The following is a 21,343-nucleotide window of genomic DNA, read 5'->3' as shown; positions in this document are numbered from 1 at the left end:
GCTGAGCTATTGCACGACACACATGGGAGCAGGATGGTGACTGTGCACGGCTGCAAGGGCCACATCTGGGGGTGATGCTGAGCACTGTGCGCACAGCAATGGGACTGCGCCGGTGCCAACGGGCACCTTGCTGGGCCGGCCTGCGCCGTGCGCGGAGGTGACCGCTCGTCGGAGGTGACCCCGCTCCGCTCCGCTCCGCCCGCCGCTCCCGGCAGTGCGCATGATACTGCGGCGCAAGGGGGGCCCCGTGCGCGCCAACCCACCTTGAATCGGGCCCGGGCCGCGCCGATAACCAATCACCGCCCACTCCGCCGGCGCTCTGACCAATGGGCGGCGGGCGGGGGCGGCACCGAGCCGCTAAAGGGAGCAGGCTAGGCTGCGCCCCGCAGCGTGCGGCGGAGGGCAGGTGCGGCGGCATGGGCATGGGCTCGGCTATGGGAGCCGCGGCCGGCGGCCGGTCCTGAGCCGCTCCTCAGCCGCTCCTCCGGCCCCAAGGAGGCCCGGGGAGCCGAGCCCCTCACCCCGGCCCGGCCGAGCCCTGCCCCGCCCCGGCCGGGCCGCCCGGCGGGCGGAAGATGCTGCGCACCGGGGACCGGTAGTACTATGATTTGGTATGTGGCCGCTTTGGTAGCAAGTGTGCTCGGTGCCCGCGGGCTGCCCGTGCAAGGTGAGTGAGGGTAACGGGGGGTCCGATGCGGTGGGGGGGTCCGCCGGCATCTATGGGGCTGCGTTTGCATGTGTATCCTTCCTCCTTCCCCCCCCCCACCCCCCCGCCCGGTTTGCCGGCTGCGGCTGGGATGCATGCACCGGGGTGGGATGCATGCACCCGAGTGGGATGCATGCACCGGCAGCTTGCGCCTGGAGCTCGTCGCGTTGCGGGGTTCGCAGCATCCTCCCCGGTGCCCGTGGAACGGGGCCGGGCGCTGCCCGTGTCCCCGCTGCAGCAGGGAGGGAATGGGGGGGGGAATGGCGGGTCCGTTATCCCTTGCACCCAGAGCATCTCCTTCTCCCCGTGGTTCGTGCCGTGACCTCCCGGAGGGCAGCGGCTGCAGCAAGGGAAGTTCGGGGGCAGGAGGTGGTGCATGAGCCCGGTTCTCCGCTCGATATTCCCTGTGGCAGAAGGCAACCGGGTGCGAGTCCTTCCTGGGGGCACCCGTGGATGGGGCCGGAGTACAGGAAGGGAATGAGGAGCGTTGCTGGCTCCCCTGTTCCTTCTCCCGGCTTGGGGAAGCAGCTCACAGCGTTTGCCCTTCCCTGCAAGGGGAAACGAGAAAGGGATTCGGTGCCTTTTCCTGCAGCGCCTGGGTTTGGGGGTGACTTTGCTCCCCGCTGCCCAGGGGGAGGTGGCCAATACCCCCCCTCACCACTGCAGGCTGGGTTGCTGCGCCGGGTAAACTGAGGCACAGGGTTGTCCAAGGTCAGGAGGGAGACAGCAGCAGGGAATAACCCTGATTTTCCTGCTCCGGCTTCTTTTTCCTTGAGCTGCCTCCTCCCTCCCTCCCAGCCATCCCTGCAGGTGAAGGGAAGCTGCTTGCTGCTGGTGCAGCACCGTCTCCATCTCTGCCTTGCCGGGCACGGGGTGATCCCTGCATCCCAGTGGTCCCAAACCGGGATAAGACCCGGGATCTGCACCCTGGGTGTCCCCGAGCCCCTTCCCATGGGGATGCAGCACCTGCTTGCTCCCCTCTCCGCAGGGAAACGCTGCCTTGGTGGGCTGGGATGGGGCACATCAGCATGTACCGGGGGCACTGCAGCATCCCCCCTGCATCACGGTGCTCCTTGAGCATGTGGGGTCAAATCTGCATCTCGCCGCGGTCCCTTGGCATTCCTGCCTGGCAGCGTGCTCCTTAGAGGCGGGGGCAATGTCAGGATGGGGGGGATTTCAGGATGGGGCTGCCCTTTTGGTGCCGAGCCGCCTGTAATGCGTGCTGCAGAGAGGCGAGGCGGTGGTCTGCAGCAGAGGGATCCTCTGCTTGGGAGAGGAGCAGAGCGCTCGGGAACTTGGAAATACCTTGGATGGGGGCTCCGGAACCGGTGCCAGGGTGGGTGGGTGCCGGGAAGCCCGGGTGCGGGGGTGCCGCGCGTACGGAGCGGCGTATACGTGATGAATGAGTGTGCCATGAGTGATGCCCAGGTGGGTGCTGCGTGGGGAGGAGGACTTGGTGCTGCAGCCCCATGGCCACGGTGATGCCCCATGGCCACGGTGATGCTCCCACCCTGCATCACTCAGGGACAAGGCTTCGGAGCAGGGCTCGGCTCGCCATGGGGTGATGCCCTCAGTGGGGTTTTCCCCCTTTTCCACGGCCTTCCTCCCACACTGCATCCTCCTCTCCTCAGCCCTCCTGCCTGGCCTGGCTCTCCGAGGGCTTCCCAGGCGTTAATCGGCTCAAGGGAGGGATTGGAGGGTGCGTTATCCCTTCTTACGGCATGGGGGAGGAGAGCCGGGCTGTGACCGCGCCGGGAGTGGGTGTTGGAGGAGGGATCTGGCCTCCTGGCATTCCCAGCCGTGCCGTGGTGCCGAGGGGCTTTTCCTCCCTCTCCCACGAGAGTGACGCGGCGCCGCGCCGGCAGGGCCAGCAGGGATGCTCATGGATCCATCGGGAAGGAGGATTCGGCTTCGCCAGCGCCTGGTGAAGGTTCCTATGGAAGAGATCCCTCTGGATATCATGGCAGGTGATGGTGACCTTGATGGTCGGAGCGGTTCGCTGCGGGGGTGCCGGAGCTGCATCCCTGACTCGCTCCTGGTGCAGAGCCGTGGCACATGCGGGTCGGTGCCTCTTTGGCCATGGAGGGGTTTGGCCCAGCAGCCACCAGCTTTGGCTCCATTCTCCTCTGGCAAGGGGATGGTTTGGCATTGGGAGCGGCCAAGGGGTTGGCTCAGCTCCCAGCTCCATCCTTCCCTGGAGGATTTTCGCTCTCCTGGACCTGTTGGATGGGAGGGATGTGTCTCAGTCGCTGACTTGGCTTGCCAGAGGGGTTTAGTGGTGATGCTTTCCCTGCTCTGTCGCCTTTTGGCTTTGCTGGTGATGAGTGAACCCTGCAGATTCCCTTCTGGATCTGCAGCAGGATGGGTTAGTTCCCATTCTCCTCCAGCTCTCTGTCTTGGAGGACATGGCTGGAAGAGAAGCCCCACAGATGGGTGGGTGAGCAGTGGGTCCAACCTTGTGCCGGAGCCCTTCCCTTCCCCTGCAGTAGGCATCTCCCGAGCTGGGGCCAGCTGGCCTTTGGAAAAACAACTCCCATCCTCCCGCTTCCCGATGGAGAAGCTGGCGTTGGTGGGAGGGCTGCCTGAGAGCCAGGAACAGTGTGATTCAGGAGTTGCTGGCGGGCAGCTCAGTGCTGCCTGCATCCCAGTTGCGAAGGCATCACTGGGGCGGCACACGCTGCTCTATGGGGAAGGCGATGTGGGTACCGATGTGCTATGGGTCTGGTTGGGGGCACAGTGCTCGCTGGGTGCAGGAGGTCTCCCTTGGAGGCAGCTTTGGCTCCAGCCTCCCTCTATAGCATGTGGAGGGAGCTTGTGGGGAGCTGCGGGGATGGTGTTGTGGTCCCTCAGGGCATCCCTTGTTCCTGGGGATGGGACATTGAGCCTCCCCTCCCAGCTAATCCTGCTCCTCCATGGCCCCGAGTAACCTTGAGTCTCATCACTTGACCTGCACTCCGCCCTCCATCCAGCTGGAAAATCGGGTTTAAAAAGCAGGAATTGCGTTCAAACCCAGATGCTGCTTTTCCAGCTGGGGGAGGGGGTGAGGGCTGCACTCCCAACCCCCAGAGCTGCCCCTTGCCAGGGATGGGTGTTCCTTGGGGGGCTGTGGGGACCCCCGGGGGGCACTGGGGTTGCAGTGTGGGGTTGCTCGCTCTGCTTCCCTGCTGGCCTCCATATGCTGGGCTGGTGGCCTTGTCCTCTGAGATCCCTGCCATATCCCACCTGCACTGATGTGTCAGAGCAGATCTTGTCTCTGCTCAGCAGGGAGAAGAGGTCCTTGCTCCTGCTCCATCAGATGTCCCCATAGGGATGGGGATTGGGGTCATTGCAAGCAGATTGCGGGACCTACTTGCCCGTAGCAAGGTGGTGGTGGTGGGACAGGGAGGGATCCCCTCCCTGAGCATGGCACAGGCAGGGCAGCATTCCCACCTGGAAACCGGCTCTGCCATGGCCACATCCTCAGGAAGGGTCCCGCTCCTGATCTCAGCTTCACTGAGCCTTGTGTCACCTTAAACCTCTGCTCTTGGGATGGGAGGAACTGGATGCCCAGACCCGGGTGAGGGTCTCCCCAGCTCAGCATCCTGCTGGGGAGCCCTCGGCAGCAGCGTTCCCTCCTCTCCCATTGGGATGCTGTTCAACTCCACCTCCGCAGCTTGTATCCTCGCCTCCTGGCACGCAGAGTGCTTTTATTTCCCCTGGATTTGCTGGGATGACGGAGCCTGTTGATTTACTTGTTTTCCTTTACGAGGCATCCCCCGGCTCCACGTGAGCTCCTGGCCCGAGGTGGGATTTGGGGTCTCTCATCCCCTCCGTTCTCCCTCTTCCCGAGCTGTGCGTTGAGCCTTGAAACCCCTTGGCTGGGGAAAACCAAGTGGGTTTAAAAATACCCCGTCTGTTTGCGCTGTGTTTCTGCTGGCGTCTGCAGGTTGTTTCCAAGCATTTCCCCATCAACGTGGGGGTGAGAAACGCTGCTTCGAGTGGAGCTGCAGCCTCCAGGGCTCGCGTGCCTTCAGCGCATCGGCTTCGGGAAGGGAAACCTGCTCAGGGTTGGGAAGCGAGGCCATCATCTCCCTGGTGCTTTCCTGCTGTCTCTAGCAGTGGGAATAGGAGAGCTGGTGGTGGGGCTGGTGGCAGCTGGGCAGAGCCAGGGGCTGGTTCTCTGCTGTGGTGCATGGGGAGGTGATGCTCAGCCGTGCGTGCCATTCCCCACCGGCACCGCGGTCAGACACCGGCGCTGCCAGCTCCAGGGAATGACCTATTTTTCCCTGCACCCAGGCATGGATCCACCCCCCTCCCCTGGGACATCACCCATAGGTTCATTGGTGGGGGGGGGACCTATGTGTGAGTGTCACTCCCCAGTGCCCATCCCTGGGGCATCAGGGCAGCCCCATGCTTCAATAGCTGGGCAAGCATCAGCATCCCAGGTTCTGCTTGGCTGGATGTAGGATCCCACCTCGGTACCCCAGGCACTGAGGGGCTCCATCCTTAGGAAGCAGGACTGTCCCTGTGAAGTGCTGGGGACCTGTGTGTGTCCTTGGATGCTCTTGAGAAGCACGTGATGGCAGCTTGTCCCCTATGAGCACAGGAGCACGGTGGGCAGGGAATGGGGTGGGGGATCCCAGCCCTGCACTGCAGCCCCCTAAATGGGTGCACTGGGCTCGGTCTGGGTCCTCACAGCTCCTTGTTGGGGTGGCAGGGGAGGGCTGACACTGTCCCTGCTGACAGGGTGTGAATGCCTGAGCTCATCATTGATGCAGTGATAAGGAGGGATGGGGAGAGAGGTGCAAAGAGCAGTGTCAGGGTGGGCAGGAGCAGGATGCATGTGTGCATGCCTATTGCACCCGTGTGCATGCATTAAACACGTGTGTGCATGCATTAAACACGTGTGTGCATGCATTAAACACGTGTGTGTAGCAATCCCCTCCACCTAGATGGGGTCCAGGCTGTGCAGGACCCCTGTAGTGGGTGTGCAATGCAGCATCTGCTCCTTGCAGATAGTTCAGAGCATCACCCTTCCCACTGCCACCAGCCAGCCCTCCTGGTTGAACAGCCACTATAGCCAGTCCCTGTACCTGGCTAGCCGGTGATGCAGGGACTGAGGATGCCTGGATGCAGAGAATGATGCCTGGATGCAGGGACTGATGCTGGGATGACTGGCTGCCCATCGGGCTGTGCATCCCTGCCGTGCTGCACCTTGCACCATGGAAGGGCTTTTGGCTATGGGGAGCTTCAGGCTCCTCTTTGCCATGGTGGGACGGGGCTGGAGAGCCCATGGGGTGGCACAGTGCGTTCCTCTCGCCGGTGTGAGCTTGTGCCAGCGCCAAAAATAGCCGGTGATGCTCGGCTCCCGCGGCGGGGATGCGGTGATGTCACTCGCCGCCAATCACCGGCGGCCCCGAGGAGCAGCGCGGAGGAGTGGGAACGTGCTTCCCCGAGCATCCCCCATCCCCTGCATCCCCCATCCCCTGCATCTCCCATCCCCTGCATCCCCCTTCTCCAGCATCCCCCATCCCCTGCATCCCCCATCCCCTGCATCCCCCATCCCCTGCATCCCCCATCCCCTGCATCCCCCATCCCCTGCATCCCCCATCCCCTGCATCCCCCTTCCCCTGCATCCCCCATCCCCTGCATCCCCCATCCCCTGCATCCCCCTTCCTGAGCACCCCCATCCCCTGCATCCCCCATCCCCTGCATCCCCCATCCCCTGCATCCCCCATTCCCCTGCATCCCCCATTCCCCTGCATCCCCCATTCCCCTGCATCCCCCATTCCCCTGCATCCCCCATTCCCCTGCATCCCCCATTCCCCTGCATCCCCCATTCCCCTGCATCCCCCATTCCCCTGCATCCCCCATTCCCCTGCATCCCCCATTCCCCTGCATCCCCCATTCCCCTGCATTCCCCCTTCCCCTGCATTCCCCCTTCTTCAGCATCCCCCTTCTTCAGCATCCCACTCCCCCTGCATTTCCCTTCTCCAGCATTCCCCTTCTTCAGCAACCCCCTTCCCCTGCATCCCCCTTTCTGAGCATCCCCTGCATCCCCCTTCCCTAGCATCCCCCTTTCTGAGCATCCCCCATGCCCAGCATCCCCTTCCCCAGCAGCATCCCCTTTCTTTACCAGCATCCCCATCCCCAGCATCCCTCCACTCCATGCTGCATGTGCCAGGGAAAGGAAAGGGGAGTCCTTTCCATCAAGGGGACCCCTGTGCCTGCAGTTCTGGGTTTCCCTCTGTAAAAGGCCGTGCTGAGGATGCAGCTTTGCTGGCTGGGTGATGCCAGGCTGCAGCTGAGCAGGGAGGCAGGGCTGGGGTGGAGCGGTCCTTGCCTTTGATGGGGACACCAAAGCCCTCTTTAATTACCTCAGCAGGGTGCCAGGCTTGATCACCAGGTTTCAGGCCTTGGGAATGCCCCGGGATGGATGAGCTTGGCTGGAATGCTCTGAGCCTGCTCTCATGGGAAAGCCACATCTCCAGGCTGGCAAACATCTGTGGGGCAGTGGTCCCAGAGGACATAAGGGCACAAACAGGACAGCAGAAGCAGCATTTAACCCACCACGGGGATGTGGGGCAGCCCTGATGGTGCTGCTAAGAGGGGAGCAGCACTGAGTGTGCTCTGTGCACCCCCTCTATTGAGAACAGGAGGTCCCCCCCATGTGGACATCACCTTGCCCTGGTGCAGAAGCCATCACTGCTGCTCACCTCGGGGTCTCATCCCCCACCTATCACCAGTGCTGGGATCCAGTGGTGGGATCAGCCCCAGTTTCACCCTTTGCCCCTTGCAGGTGCCCTCGGCTCAAGGGAAGAGCCCGAGTTCGTGACCGCTCGCGCTGGCGAGAGCGTGATCCTGGGATGCGACGTGATCCACCCGCTCACGGGGCAGCCCCCTCCCTATGTCGTGGAGTGGTTCAAGTTCGGCGTCCCCATCCCCATCTTCATCAAGTTTGGGTTTTACCCTCCCCATGTGGACCCGGAATATGCTGGTGAGTGTAGGGGTGCCCGGATCCGCTCCATCCGCTCCTCCGCCGGGAAGCTCGCGGGCTCTGCCTCTTCCTCGCTTGCTTTCCACCCAGTTGGTTTTAATTAAGCAGCAGCACTAGGAAGCCAGCTGGGCTGCGTGGGACAGGAGCAAGCGAGGCAGAGAAACCCAGGGTGACACGTGGTGGCGGCGGCTGCTGCTGCTGCGCTCCAGAGCATCTGTGAGCCGGGATGCTGGGATGCTGTGGGGATGGAGCCAGCCCCACGTGCTAGGTGGAAGTAGCAGGTTGGAGCTGCAGAGCCCATGTGGCCGCTTGCCAATGTGCCACCAGCCCCACGTGGCCGGTGGGGATAAGCCTTGACGTGGTTGGTGTGGGGGGAGACCCGTTTCGGTGTCTCATTCACCTGGGGACCTTCCTTGGGTCTTTACTCTGTGGGGTTTCCTCTGCCCATATCGCTCCCCAGACGAGAGCCAGTGGCACCATGCTCTCAAACCCATGGGTTTTGGGTGCTTTTGGTCCCAAAGGAGATGCTTTGGGTGTCCCCTGTGGTGATGCTCCGGTGCGGGTGGGCATCGCGCTGATGCTGATGGCTGTGCTGTCCCCACAGGCCGGGCCAGCCTGCACGACAAAGCCTCCCTGCGCATTGAGCAGGTCCGCTCCGAGGACCAGGGCTGGTACGAGTGCAAAGTGCTCATGTTGGACCAGCAGTACGACACCTTCCACAACGGCAGCTGGGTCCACCTCACGGTCAATGGTGAGCCGGGATGATGGGCTGCATGGTTCCCGATGGATGCTGAACCGTGATGGTACCATGGGATCCCAGACTGGTTTGGGTTGGAGGGACCTGGAAGCTCATCCAGTTCTATGGGCAGGGACACCTTCCACTAGAGCAGGATGCTCCAAGCCCCTGTGTCCAACCAGGCCTTGAGCACTGCCAGGGATGGGGCAGCCACAGCTTCTCACAGGGAAGAGCTTCTTCCCTATGTCCAACCTGAACTTCCCCTGTTTCAGTCTGAACCCATCACCCCTTGTCCTATCGCTCCAGTCCCTGATGCAGAGTCCCTCTCCAGCATCCTTGTAGCCCCTTCAGACACTGGAAGCTGCTCTGAGGTCTCCACTCAGCTTCTCTTCTCCAGGCTGAACACCCCACTGTTCTCAGCCTGGCTCCATACAGGAGCTGCTCCAGCCCTTGAGCATCCTTGTGGCCTCCTCTGGCTTTGCTCCAACAGCTCCATGCCCTTAAGCCGAGGACACCAGTACTGCACACAGCATCCCAATGGGGTCTCATAGAGCACACACCTTGCAGACAAGGCTGGAGCCATGGAGGGTGGCTGCTCCAGCCAGGGTGTGCCTTAACAAAGGGACACGCTTTTATGAGGCATTCAGCAGCTTAATTATGAGGTGCTTGTTGAAAGGGCAGACATCAAGGAGCGGGGCTGGGGATGCATCTGCGGCTCAGAGCATCCCATCTTTGTTCTCTTGAAATCCAGATTTACCCAAATGACTTCTGCATTTTACTAAGGCTGCGTCTTAAACCCATCACAAACTGGTCTCTGCATCAGCAGAGGCTTAATATCGAGCCCAGCAGCAGGGCTCTGCCTGTCCTGCTGCAGAGATGTGGGCACCATCAGCAGCTCCTTGGTCTTGCCTGACCTCAAGTGACTAATTCAACCCCTCGGGGGGGGTGCTGGGCTGCAGCATGGACCAGAGCCACCTAATTGAGCCCAATTAGTGAGCAGGAGCTTTGCAAGCTGTGCACTGGCCCTGCCCTGCTGCTGCCTCCTTTCCCCTGCTAATGAGCTCACAGGGTAGAGGGAAGCAAGAGGAGCAGGATGGTGCCTGCTTCACCTCTGCTGCATGCAGGGATGCTGCAAACCAGCATCCCAAGGGGCTGGAAGTGGTTGTCGGCACCTCTGGCTCTCCACGGGCTTGACCCCCTTTGGAAAATGGGGTGTTATTGGGGAGTATGCAGGAAGGGGCATACAGGGGTTTAATAACAACCATAATCCTCCCGGCTTGAGGAGCTGCTTGCAGGGGGAAGGCCATGGTTCAGTCTCAGTGCATTACAAGGCTTCCTTTGCTTAGGGAAGGGGGGAAATAGGAATCATTTTGGGAGAAACAAAGTGTAATTCTTCTTTTTCATCCCCAAGCAGCTTAAATTCCCAACCTGCCTTCCTCCAAAGTGAGCTTTAACAAGTGCTGGTAATTGGGGGCGGGCTGTAATCCTGCCAGCCTCTGGAATCAGGAAGGAGCCTTTCGATCTGCACTGCGGTGTTTTCCCATGTTTTGACAATAGGAAGTTAATGTGCAGCCAGGGGGGAGGCTGTGCTGCAAGCCTGGAGCTGCTGGGGAGGAGAAGGGACAGGGCTGGGGTGCGTGTGGCAGGGAAAGGGGTACCCTTGGTCGGTGTTATCCCCATCCCTGCATCCCTGCTTGCTTTTGGGGTGGTCCAGCCCCCTCCATAGGGATGTGCAGTGTGTTCCCTCTGTCCCTGTGCCTTCCTCTGACCCACAGCGGCCATGGGGAGGGAGAGGGGGTCACAGTGGTGTCCTCTGCCCCCCAGCTCCCCCCACCTTCACGGAGACACCGCCGCAGTACGTAGAGGCGAAGGAAGGCAGCAGCGTCACCTTGACCTGCATGGCGTTCGGGAACCCCAAGCCCATCGTCACCTGGCTGAGAGAAGGAGACCTTTTGGGTGCTAATGGCAAGTACCAGGTAGGTAGATGGGTGGTGGGAGCTGCCATAGGGGTCCTGGGCATCCCACTGCTGGGGATGGTGTCAATGGGACCATGGTGGCCGCAGAGCTGGGTGTTCTTTCTCAGCATCTCCTTGCCGTGATGCCCATTTTCCCCCCATGTCTCTTCCCACCCCATCCTCTCATGCTACATCCCTTTGGTGCAGGCTAGAGACCCCCTCAGGCTTTAGGACATCCCTATTCCCATATTCAAACTGCTCCTTGGGGACTCCAGTAGGGCTGTAGCCTGGGAATGCTGTGTCTTCAGGCAGGGATGGGATGCAGGGGGAGGTTTGGGGAGGGAGGATATCCTTGCCTCCCTCCAGGACCCTGTTTGCATCCCGGAGGTTCCCAAGCAGAGATTCCCCCCCTGAGCTGTAATTGGTAAATCAGGCATTGGAATCAGCACAGGCACTAATGAGAGTAATTAGGAATCATTTGTTACTAATTGAAATAGAAGGAGGAGGCAGGATGGGGCGGGGGGAAGCCTGGCTGAGAGCAGGGCTCCCTGTGCTTGGGGGTGCTGGTGCCTTGAGGGTGTCAATCCCTCACCCATCCTTCCTCTGCTGTGTCCCCAGGGAGGAATTTGGCTTCAGGGTGGCCCCATAGGAAGGATGGTGGCCGAGGCAGGTTCTCCCCCTTGTATCCCACACCAGGGGTGGATCACTTGGGAGCAGGGATGGATCTTTGTGAAGGGCTGATGATGCCGGGGGCAGGAGCGATTTGGAGCCTGCCTCCTGCCAGTCCCTCCTGCAGGAGATGAATGCGTTGTGATGGTTTATTTATTCATTTATTTATTTATTTCCCTTCCCCTTGGCATCCTGCAGGAATCTGTGTTGGTTTATTAATATCCAAGGCCTTGCCGAGCCGGGGAAACCCGTTTCTCATCCAGCCCTTAAAGCGTTGGTAGCGCAGTGCTGCAGGGAGGGAGGATGCTGAGCTGCGGCTATAGGATGCATCCTTCTCCCAGGGCTCCTTCCCTCTGCTCCAGGGTTTTCCCTTGTCATTCCCAGGTGAGCGACGGGAGCCTTACGGTGCTCTCTGTGAGCCGGGAGGACCGGGGTGCCTATACCTGCCGGGCATACAGCATCCAGGGGGAAGCTGTGCACACAACGCGCCTGCTCGTTCAAGGTGAGATCTTCCAGCATGGACCCTCCAGCTCTTCTTCAGCCACTGGTTTATTCCATAGGGAAAACTCCATGGACTGCAGGACTGCGGCGCTGTCCTGAAGTGACCCGCGAGCCTCATGGGCTCAGCATCCTGCAAGCTGTAGGATGGAGGGATCTGCTTCAGCATCCTGCCAGCTCCGTATCCCGTTTATAGGATGGAGGAATCTGCTTAACTGGGGCACGCAGCGGCCGTGCCGGGCCCCTTTTGTTTGGGAAGCAGGGAAAAGCTTGAGGCTGTCACAAAGCACCTCGTCAGACAGCGGTGATGCATGGCAGGGCCTCCTGCTCCCTCTTTGATTAAATAAATCTTTAATGAGGTCACCAGCAGCCAGCAGAGAGAGGAGCAGGGGGTGTCCTCTGCTCTGCTCCAGCCCTGGTGCGGAGCTCTGCATCCCTCTGGTTTTTCCCGTGGGTGATGTGGAAGTGCTCAGCATAAAGGGAAGCATGAGCTCATCTGGCCTGGGAGGAGCAGAGCCGTGTGCTGTAGAGAGTATAGCATCCCAGATTGGTTTGGGTTGGAAAGGACCTTGGGATCATCTCATTCCAACCCCTGCCAGGGCAGGGACACCTTCCACTGGAGCAGCTGCTCCAAGCCCCTGTGTCCAACACTGCCAGGGATGGGGCAGCCACAGCTGCTCTGGGCACCCTGTGCCAGCGCCTCAGCACCCTCACAGGGAAGAGCTTCTTCCTTATATCCAACCTGAATTTCCCCTTGTCCTATCACTGCATTGTCCTGATGAAGAATCCCTCTGCAGCATTAGGGGGAAAACACTGGGAATAACGAGGCCTGGAGATGAACCCCTGTGCTCCATGATCCCAGAGCAGCTCCAAACCAATGATGCTGGGATGGAGCTGAGCCTGCGCAGCCTCTGCAGGGCCATGTGCTGATGGGGGTAACACTTTCTCTCCCTGCTTCCAGGACCTCCATTTATTGTTTCCCCTCCGGAGAACATCACGGTCAACATCTCCCAGGATGCTCTCTTCACCTGCCAAGCCGAGGCGTATCCTGGGAACCTCACCTACCTGTGGTACTGGGAGGAGGAGAACGTCTACTTCAAGAAGTGAGTTGGAGCTGGATGCGTATCCTTATCCTTTTCCTGCTCCCGGGTCATTGTGTCTCCATGATCCTCCTCTCTTCTCTCGCAGTGACCTGAAGCTGAGGGTGCGGATCCTGATCGATGGGACGCTCATCATTTTCCGTGTCAAGCCAGAGGATGCTGGAAAATACACCTGTATCCCCAGTAACAGCCTGGGCCGCTCGCCATCGGCCTCTGCCTACCTGACGGTGCAGTGTGAGTGTGGGTATCCTAAGGGATGGTGCTGGGATTGGTAATACCAGGCTCTGAGGCAGTCCAAGAGGCTCTGTTATCCTTGAATCCTATCATGGAATGGTTTGTGTTGGGAGGGACCTTAAAGCTCATCCAGTTCCAACCCCTGCCATGGACAGGGACACCTTCCACTGGAGCAGGATGCTCCAAGCCCCTGTGTCCAACCCTACCAGGGATGGGGCAGCCCCAGCTCCTGGGCATCCCAGATTGCATCCCACATGTGCTTGTAGGGTGTGGGCAAGAGGAAAGCAAAGAGCCTGAGCATCCTGGGTAGCTTCCACCTTTGATACAAGTGGGTTTTGATTTAGGTGGGCATCTCCCCACCACGCTGTCCTCATCTGCATGGTGCTGGGCAAGGAAACATCAGCTCAGGGCTCAGACTCAGTTGCCTGCTTGCGTTCCCCTTATTATGGGGGCATGTTCCTATGGAGGAGGTTTCTGCTTTGCATGTTGTATTCTTCAGGCTGTAACCGATCTAAACAAGCAGAGGAGAAGGGGCTGGAGCAGGAATGTTGCTTCCCACACTTGTTCTCTGGGCTCCCCAGGCAGTAATGGGTAGTGTGCTACCGATGTCCTGTGGCATTTGACAGTAATGGCCTCAATTGCTGCTACTCTCAATGGCAATATTACTCTGCTGTAAGAGGTTTATTTTATAATGATAGATAGGCTTGAGCAAAGCTGGCCCCTGATTTGAAGTGTTTTAACTCAATAATGCTGGTTAGTGGGAAGCCCCACACTGATGGGGAGCTGCTATGAGAAGGGCTGGTAGGTCCAGTGGTCTCCCTATGGGGATGGAAGGGGTGACCAGGCAGAGGTGCTTGGATAAGCCTGGCTGGCAGAGCCTGTGGCCTCAGGCCATTAAATCTGCCCTGGTGCTAATCCAGGACTCATCAGGGCTGAAGGCTGTTAAAAATAGCTCTAATGGCAGGAAAAAAGAGCCTTTGGACATCCTGCCCTGCAGACAGCCCTGCAAGGGGGGCTGCTTGTGCTGCAAACCCCTTTGCCCCACAGCAAACCTCATCTAGAGCCAGGATGACCCCTCAGGAGGGAGAATTCCCACCCCCCTGAAGCAGCCCTCGGATGGGGACGTTACTGAGCCAGTGACCTAGTAGTGAAAGGCTCGATCCCATTACCCTCTCCCATGCTGCCAGAGCCCTTGATTACATTTCCTAAGAGGTGGAGTGATGCAGAAGGGGGGGGGTAAAGCCCGTTCCATATGCAGCACTTGGCAAATCTGGGTTACGGTGCCATAGCCGGGGGCACCAGCTTGGGGTTCCATGTTTTGGCAGGCAGGGAAGGAGCAGCGCTCCCAAACTAGGTAGTTTTTACCCCAAGGAAGCACATCTTCCATCCCTTCCTCCCAGCCACCTCACCCTTAGCCCCAGCTTTACGTTTCTGTATCCGCAGCACAGGGATGCTGCAGCCCAAAAACGCATTCATCCCTTATGGCAGTGTAAGCAGTGTCAGGATTTCCCCCCTAACCTCACGCTGCCGGTGTCTAGACAAGGTTGTGGAAATACTCTTCTTATTAAAAGTAACTTCTTTTTTCTCCTTTTTTCTTTTTTTTTATCAAGCTTCTTATTAAAGAAAGCCTCAATTCGCTCCAACCCACTCACACTTAATTAAAAAGCTCTTAGAAGCACTGGTAATGACACATCTAGACTGGAGCATCGCGAGACTGTGTGGGTGATGCAGCGTGGGGGGGGTTAAGGTGCATATTTTAAGCTTCTTGCATCCTGTTGGGAAGGCAGGAGGTGGCTGATGCTCAACGTGACCCAGGCTCGATGAGCCGCGAGTACAAACAGACAGGAGGTAAAGGACTCGCTGTAGCCCAGTCATGGATCCCTTCTCCCATCCCTGTTGCTGGAGCTGGGGTAGTTTTCACTGCTGCTGGGTGTGATGGAGCATGCTGAGCAGGGCATGACTCAGTGTGGATGTGCCAGCAGATGGATTTAATGCTGCTGCTTAAATGCATCGTTTAATGAGCCCCAGGTAGGAACACCCTGGGCATGAGTAAAGCCCCTCAGAAACACCGGGTATTCCAGTGGATTTGTGCCTAGGAAGCCTGGAGATAACAGCCTCCGGGAGCCTGGGCTTGGAATTCCTTATCAAAGTGATGGAGATCGTTTGAAGCCGGGTGGTGGAGGAGAGATGGGCTCTTTCCCCACACTGACACGGCGCTTCTGCTCACAGATCCTGCCCGTGTGGTGAACATGCCCCCTGTCATCTACATCCCCATTGGGATACATGGATACATCCGCTGCCCGGTGGAGGCAGAGCCCCCGGTCACGCTGGTCAAGTGGAACAAAGACGGACGTCCCCTGCGGATCGAGAAGGTAAGGAAGCCCCTTGGAGGGACATGTGGGGACACAGAGGGGTTCAGACCCCGTGTCCTGTGCATAGGCCAGAGAGCATCACCCTGTGTCCATCGGGAGAGAAGAAACCCCATAGGATCAGCAGGGCTGGAAAAGACCTTTAAGATCATCAAGTCCAACCTTTACCCTGCCAAGTGCATTAATCCATCCCATGGGTGGGATGATGCTGCTGTTCCTTATCAGCTGTGGGCAGAGTGAATTCGGGTGCTTGCGTAGACGTGATGTCTGCATCTCCCAGACCCTGTGCCTGCTGCCCTCCCAAGTCACATCTTGATGGCTCTGTTTTGGTTTCTCCAATAGGAATGGATGGTTAAAAGACTCTTTTAATAGGTCTCTTCCATCCTATAATCGCAGTTTGATCGGCTGAGCAAGGATATGAGCCATTAAATATTTAAAGGAAACGCTCAGGATCTTAAATTTCCTTAAATATTAATGATCCAAAGTTTTAATTGCATTTAAACCTGTGGGTTCCTGCTCCTTGGTGCCCTCAGCCCCTTGGGTGAAGTTGTCTCCTTGGTGCCACCAGGATGAGTTTTATGTTAGGGGTTGATGGATTGGGATGTTCAATCTTTTGGGCTACTTGTGTGTTGGGAATGGAATCAGGCATCTCCTGGGGCATAGCTGGGGGGAGTTGGCTGGAGTGAGAATAAGCAGCAGTGGTGGGTGTGGGATAAACCAGCTCCCTCCTTCTCACTGCTGCAGTATTCCGGCTGGAACCTGCTGGAAGACGGGTCGATCCGGATCGAGGAGGCAACTGAAGATGCTCTCGGCACTTACACCTGTGTGCCTTATAACGCCCTGGGTACGATGGGCCAGTCTCCCCCTGCCCGACTGGTACTGAAGGTAACTTTCCCAGCTCAGATCCTTGCTCTGCAGCCATGGATTGTGTCTCCTGCCAAGTGATGCTCTCGGGGTTGTGCTGCAGTGAATCTGTGTGTGCTTTGTGGAGATATCTGCTGCTGTAGCCAGGCTTTCTTAATGTGGAATTGCAATGTGCATGTGACTCATTCTGCCTTCCTGTTCAGCACAGCACTGCAGGGATGGATGAGGTGGGGTTTCTAATCCATGGTGCTTATTTGGTTGTTAATTCAGTGCAGGGATTGAGGATTTACTTTGCTTCTCTGAGTGTTTCTCTGTGAATAGAGCTCAAGAAGGGCTTTGTGCCCCCAAAACTGATCCATTACTCACTGCAGCAAAAAGCTTTGCTTTAAGCCTTGTAGCTCTTACCTGTGCTGAGAAAGGTGGATGTGGAGCCTCATGAGCATCCTGGAACACCAGGCAGGTATAGCTAGATAATATCCCACTGGAGCAGTGGCACAGGTTGCACCACATCCAGTGTATGATGAGTGTGAGGCTTTGGTAGTGCTGGACCAGGAAATGCATCCCTAGGATGGCCTTTCTGCAACAAAACACTTGGGCCCTGCTGTCCTGGGCTTGGGTTCATGGGGGAGTTTATTAAAGGGATGATTTGAGCTCTAGAGATGCTCCATGTGCTTTTGCTGCATGCAGAGCCTGAGGTGTGCTGGGCTCCCAGTGCAGTTCCCACTGTGGCTGGGGTGGGATTTGATGCCTCTTCCTTCCCTGATCACCAAGTCTGTGCTTGTGAGCAGCAGTGATTTATGGTGTCTTGTTGAGATTCATCTGATAACGCTTTGTGTATCGCAAACACACATCCGCTGAAATGGCTGTTGATGGTATCTGATGTGATGTGAGTGGGTTTTTCCCCCCTGTTGACCTCCTTAAAACCTAAACAAGATGCCTTAGTGAGATTGCTCTTCAGAGGAAACACTCTGCTGTGGCTTTCCTTGCAATGCTTCAACCTTGTCCACCTTATGGAAAAGGGTTTGTTTTGGTGGTGGGCACCTGCTTGCACACGGGGGAGTTGGCAGTGGGTTGATGCTCCTTGGTGGGAGTTGTCAATGGGTTGATGCTCCTTAGTTGGAGTCGTCAATGGGTTGATGCTCCTTGGTGGGAGTCATCAATGGGTTGATGCTCCTTAGCTGGAGTCATCAATGGGTTGATGCTCCTTGGTGGGAGTTGTCAATGGGTTGATGCTCCTTGGTGGGAGTCATCAATGGGTTGATGCTCCTTGGTGGGAGCTGACACAGGTTGATGGATGCCTTTTCCCTTGGCTGCAGGACCCCCCCTATTTCACGGTGCTACCAGGCTGGGAGTACAGACAGGAGGCAGGGAGGGAGCTGTTGATTCCTTGTGCTGCTGCCGGAGACCCCTTTCCCATCATCGCCTGGAGAAAGGTACCCGGCCTGCCAGACAAATCTGCAGTGCCTTTGGCTTTTGGTGACTATTGCAGACAGAGAAGCCACACTCTGTCCCGGTAAGAACAAACTGCAGGTACAGCTGCTTCGCTTTGGGCTGAGCCACTGCCGTCCTGTCCCGCAGGTGGGTGGGGGAAGCCCAGTTTGTGGCCATGAATCCCATGAAACCAGCACGGGAAAAGCATCCGCCACACTGAGCCCTGCCCCTGTCTCCCTCCTCTTCCTCCTCTGGCTGCTGATCAGGTGGTCACTGGCAGGACATGGCCACCATTCCCATGTGGATCTCCCATGGTGGGACATCTCCCATCTCTTGTGCTACCAGAGGACCCTTGTCAGCAGCCCTGTGGCTTTGAAGACCTTGAGAAGAAGCTGTTTTGATGATGCTGGACTCAACATAATGATTCCAGGGTGTCCCTTTCTGTGCCATGCAGGCTGTGGTTGCACAGCTGGAGAGCAGTGTCCTCCTGAGCCTTCCCTTTGCTTCCCAACCCTGCTGCTCCCATCAAAGCCACCGTGCAGGGACCCCGTGTGCTCTTTGTCCCCCTGTCAGAATCTTCTTGCCAAGCTTCACGTCCCCTTCTCAGAGCTCCTTGTGTTGTCCAGAGGGCAGCAGAATCTTCAGTCCTTATGGTGTGAGATGCTGGATCTCTTTGAGTTCCTTTGACCCGCATGAGGAGGACCATTGCCTGCACATGGACCTATCTAAAACTTGCTGGCCCGTTAGTCTTTTTCTCCATCTTATTTTTCTCTTCCCTGCCCCTCACCATTCTTATTCAGGTCTCTTTTCACCCATTCTAGTGCCTTCTGGCCATCCTCCTACTGTCATGACTTTGTCCTTATCCCCTCCAAGTGCAGTTGGGGCTGGCTTGGGCTCAGTTTCCCAGGGCCAGAAGCAAGCTCCCCATCAGCCCACCAGTCTCTTGAAGAACTCCTGAAGACTTGGGCTTGGCACTGGCAATCCCATGTGCTTTGTGCTCCTCCTGTGTGTCCTGGTGTGGATCAGCAGACCCCTCTGCGTGAAGAACAACTGAAGAAGACTCAATGTGGGATTCACATCATTTGGGTTTACAAGCCTAGAAATGAGCTGTTACAGGATCCATTCTCCATCCTCCTGTGTCCCCATGGGGCCCTCTCTGCCCGCACATCAGACACGAAGGCTCCTGCTGCTGGTTCAGGGGCAGGTTGGGCACATGGGGACAGCCCGGAACGGTGTTTGCTGCTGTGCCCCTTCCTCGGCAGCAGTGTCCGTGTGGGTACCAGGGGCTCTCCACTCGTGCCGAGTGCCGAGCACCAACCTCCCTCACACCTTCCTCTCGCGTTGCCCCGTCAGGTCCTCTCGCAAGCGGGGGAACCGGCTGCCCTGCCACGACCGGAGAGACCAGCTCCCTTGCCGGTGGCCGGCGGTGTCCCCTGGGCCACGCAGGTAGCTTAGTGTGACCCCGCTGCCGCCTCGCCGTGCCCCCCAACCCGCTGCTGAGTCCTCTCTCTCTCTCTCTTTGCCCGGCTCCTTGCCCAAGGTAGGGAAGCCCAGCAGGAGCAAGCACAACACACTGCCCGGTGGCACCCTGCAGATCCGCTCCCTCGGCAAGGATGACCACGGCGAGTGGGAATGCGTCGCCACCAACATCGTCGCAAGCATTACTGCCAGCACCCACCTCACTGTTGTAGGTACGTAAGTGGTGGCACCTCCAGTGAAGGAGGTGGGATGCTCACCGTGGACAGGAACGTGGCTTTTCCCTGCTGTTTATGGATGGAGCTGCCTTTTTCTGCTCCTGTTTTGTCCTGTTGCTGTTTGGAGTAGGAATTCTGGGTGGCCTTCGGTTGGGGCAAGAGGAGTGCTTGTGTCATCATGGCTGGGAGCTGAAATGGTTCATGGGAAGGAGTCCTTGTGGAATCATGGCTGGGAGCTGAAATGGTTCATGGGAATCATTCCTTGTGGAATCATGAGGGCTTCCAGCCTTCTTGCCTTTGCCAGCTGGCAAAGAGTCATGGAATGGTTTGGTTTGGGACCCTGAAGCTCATTGAGTTCCATAGGCAGGGACACCTTCCACTAGCCCACATTGCTCCGAGCCCCATCCAACCTGGCTTTGAGCACTTCCATACCTGGTGTGACCACAGCTTCTCTGGTTTTGCTCCCATTGACCCCATCCCTTTGTCCCTTGCAGGCACAAGCCCTCATGCCCCAACCAGCGTGCATGTGGTGGTGGCCATGACCTCAGCCAACGTCTCCTGGGAGCCCGGCTACGACGGTGGATACGAGCAGACATTCTCAGTTTGGTACGGCCCTCTGTGAGTCATCCTGGCATGCTTTGCTCTCTGCTTCTTTTCCTTTCCAGCTGACCAGAGCTTCCAGCAGCCCGGGGTGGGGGTGGTTGGAGGAGGGTGGTGAGGGTGGCTCTGCACCCATGGGTGTCATTAGGGCTGCGTTCCCATTGGGAGAGGTTGGGTGGTGGTGGTGGGATCCGTGCGGCACAGCAGGTTTCGTTCTGCTGATGATGGTACAAAGGGAGATGCTTTGCATTCACGTAACTTTGCCCCTGGCATCTCATTTCAAGATAAACTGTTTATGGAGCTTAACAGGCAGGGAGAGGATGGGAAATGCAGCCTTTAGAGAGCGCGTCCTGGAAGAGCTGTGACTAAGCAGAAATGATCTCTCCTTGCTCTCTGGCTCCCTGGAGGTGATTAAATCCCAGCTCACTTCACAACGAACCACTGCAAGGGCTGGGGCTGAGCTGTGCTCCCATCACTCCTGTGCTACCTGGTACCCAAAGCCAGTGGGTGCACCCCCTGCGACAGGGGAGGGAGCAATGTAGCTGCCGTGAGGCTGGGGCTCTGCACTTGCTCTTGTCCTGCATGTCCTTGGAAACAGGGGGGGGGATGATGCCTTCCCTTCCCAGGCTTGGGCTGGTGTTCTTCAGCCTTCCTTCTTGCTCTTTCCTTCCTTCCCTTAATTTGCCCTGATGGAGGCTGCTGAGAGTGGAGATAGGGCAGATGTCACCTGCAGCGATTACTGCTCTGCTCCCCCAGTCTGTCGGGAGGTGGGGAGAGGAAGGAATGGAGCAGGCAGAGCAGTGCAGACCTTGCTGTGATGAAAATGCCCTTGGGAAGGAGCAGTTAAACCTCTCTGCTCTGGAGAGATGTGACAGCTGCTGCTATTCCTGCTCTGCAACCTGCTGCTGGTTTCCTGCCTCATCCAGGCTCTTCCAGACCCCTGGGGAGAGCAGCCAGCAGCAGGAAGGGTGCTTACACCAAGCTTTCCATAGGGAATTTACAGGGTGGTGTGGGAATAGGAAGCCAGAGGCCTGTCTTGCCCTGATTGCAAGTGTACGAGCACTGGGTGCTGTGCTGCTCCTTGTGAGCAGGGATCTGGGATGGTGCTGGGTCATCTAGTGCCATGTGGAGAGCTTGGCCATCCCTGTGCTTTCCTCCCTGCTGTGGCTATGGGATGCTCAAGCAAAACACAGCTTCATCCTCACTGGAGCTGATGCTTCATCCCTCTTCCATGGTTATCGATGCTGGAAATGCAAACCCTGCTCCCCAGAGGTAGCCAGGGGCATCCCAGCATCCCTCCTGCACCCCCAGCATCCCTCAGCAAGGATGGTCTCACATCCCTGGGGGGTTAGTGCTGCATTTACCCTCCTCTCACCCCAACTCAGCTCTGTGCTGTTGTGTGTCCCCCACAGAAGGGATGTGATGGAGTTAAATGCCACATGGAAACCCGCTCCAGGTACTGGCTGTTCCACTGTGGTGGCAGTGGGGATCCTGGGAGGTGTATTCCCAGC

At 58.0% G+C, this 21,343-nt stretch overlaps 1 protein-coding gene across 6 annotated transcripts in view; it reads left to right on the top strand.

Moving 5' to 3' along the window:
* The first annotated feature begins 421 nt into the window (after positions 1–421).
* The window catches only part of IGSF9B (immunoglobulin superfamily member 9B), a 37,615-nt gene continuing 16,693 nt past the window's right edge, over positions 422–21,343 (top strand). Inside the window, exons 1-13 of one of the 6 annotated variants that reach the window (XM_034069601.1) lie at positions 422–667; positions 7,485–7,682; positions 8,287–8,433; positions 10,243–10,394; positions 11,427–11,544; positions 12,502–12,643; positions 12,729–12,874; positions 15,104–15,246; positions 15,988–16,128; positions 17,424–17,540; positions 18,892–18,984; positions 19,079–19,229; positions 19,727–19,850. In XM_034069601.1, the coding sequence (XP_033925492.1) occupies positions 604–667; positions 7,485–7,682; positions 8,287–8,433; positions 10,243–10,394; positions 11,427–11,544; positions 12,502–12,643; positions 12,729–12,874; positions 15,104–15,246; positions 15,988–16,128; positions 17,424–17,540; positions 18,892–18,984; positions 19,079–19,229; positions 19,727–19,850 (1,736 nt within the window). In that variant the 5' untranslated portion in view covers positions 422–603. Of the gene's footprint in view, positions 668–2,619; positions 2,674–7,484; positions 7,683–8,286; positions 8,434–10,242; positions 10,395–11,426; positions 11,545–12,501; positions 12,644–12,728; positions 12,875–15,103; positions 15,247–15,987; positions 16,129–17,423; positions 17,541–18,891; positions 18,985–19,078; positions 19,230–19,726; positions 19,851–21,343 lie in introns of those variants that run through there. The other 5 variants (XM_034069597.1, XM_034069596.1, XM_034069598.1 and 2 more) reach the window with 5 other exon arrangements.

This window comes from Melopsittacus undulatus, chromosome 15 (genome assembly GCF_012275295.1).
Source record: "Melopsittacus undulatus isolate bMelUnd1 chromosome 15, bMelUnd1.mat.Z, whole genome shotgun sequence".
NCBI classification, from domain to species: domain Eukaryota; kingdom Metazoa; phylum Chordata; class Aves; order Psittaciformes; family Psittaculidae; genus Melopsittacus; species Melopsittacus undulatus.
The sequence above is the reverse complement of the archived record's forward strand: the minus strand, read 5'-3'. Positions and strand labels throughout refer to the sequence as shown.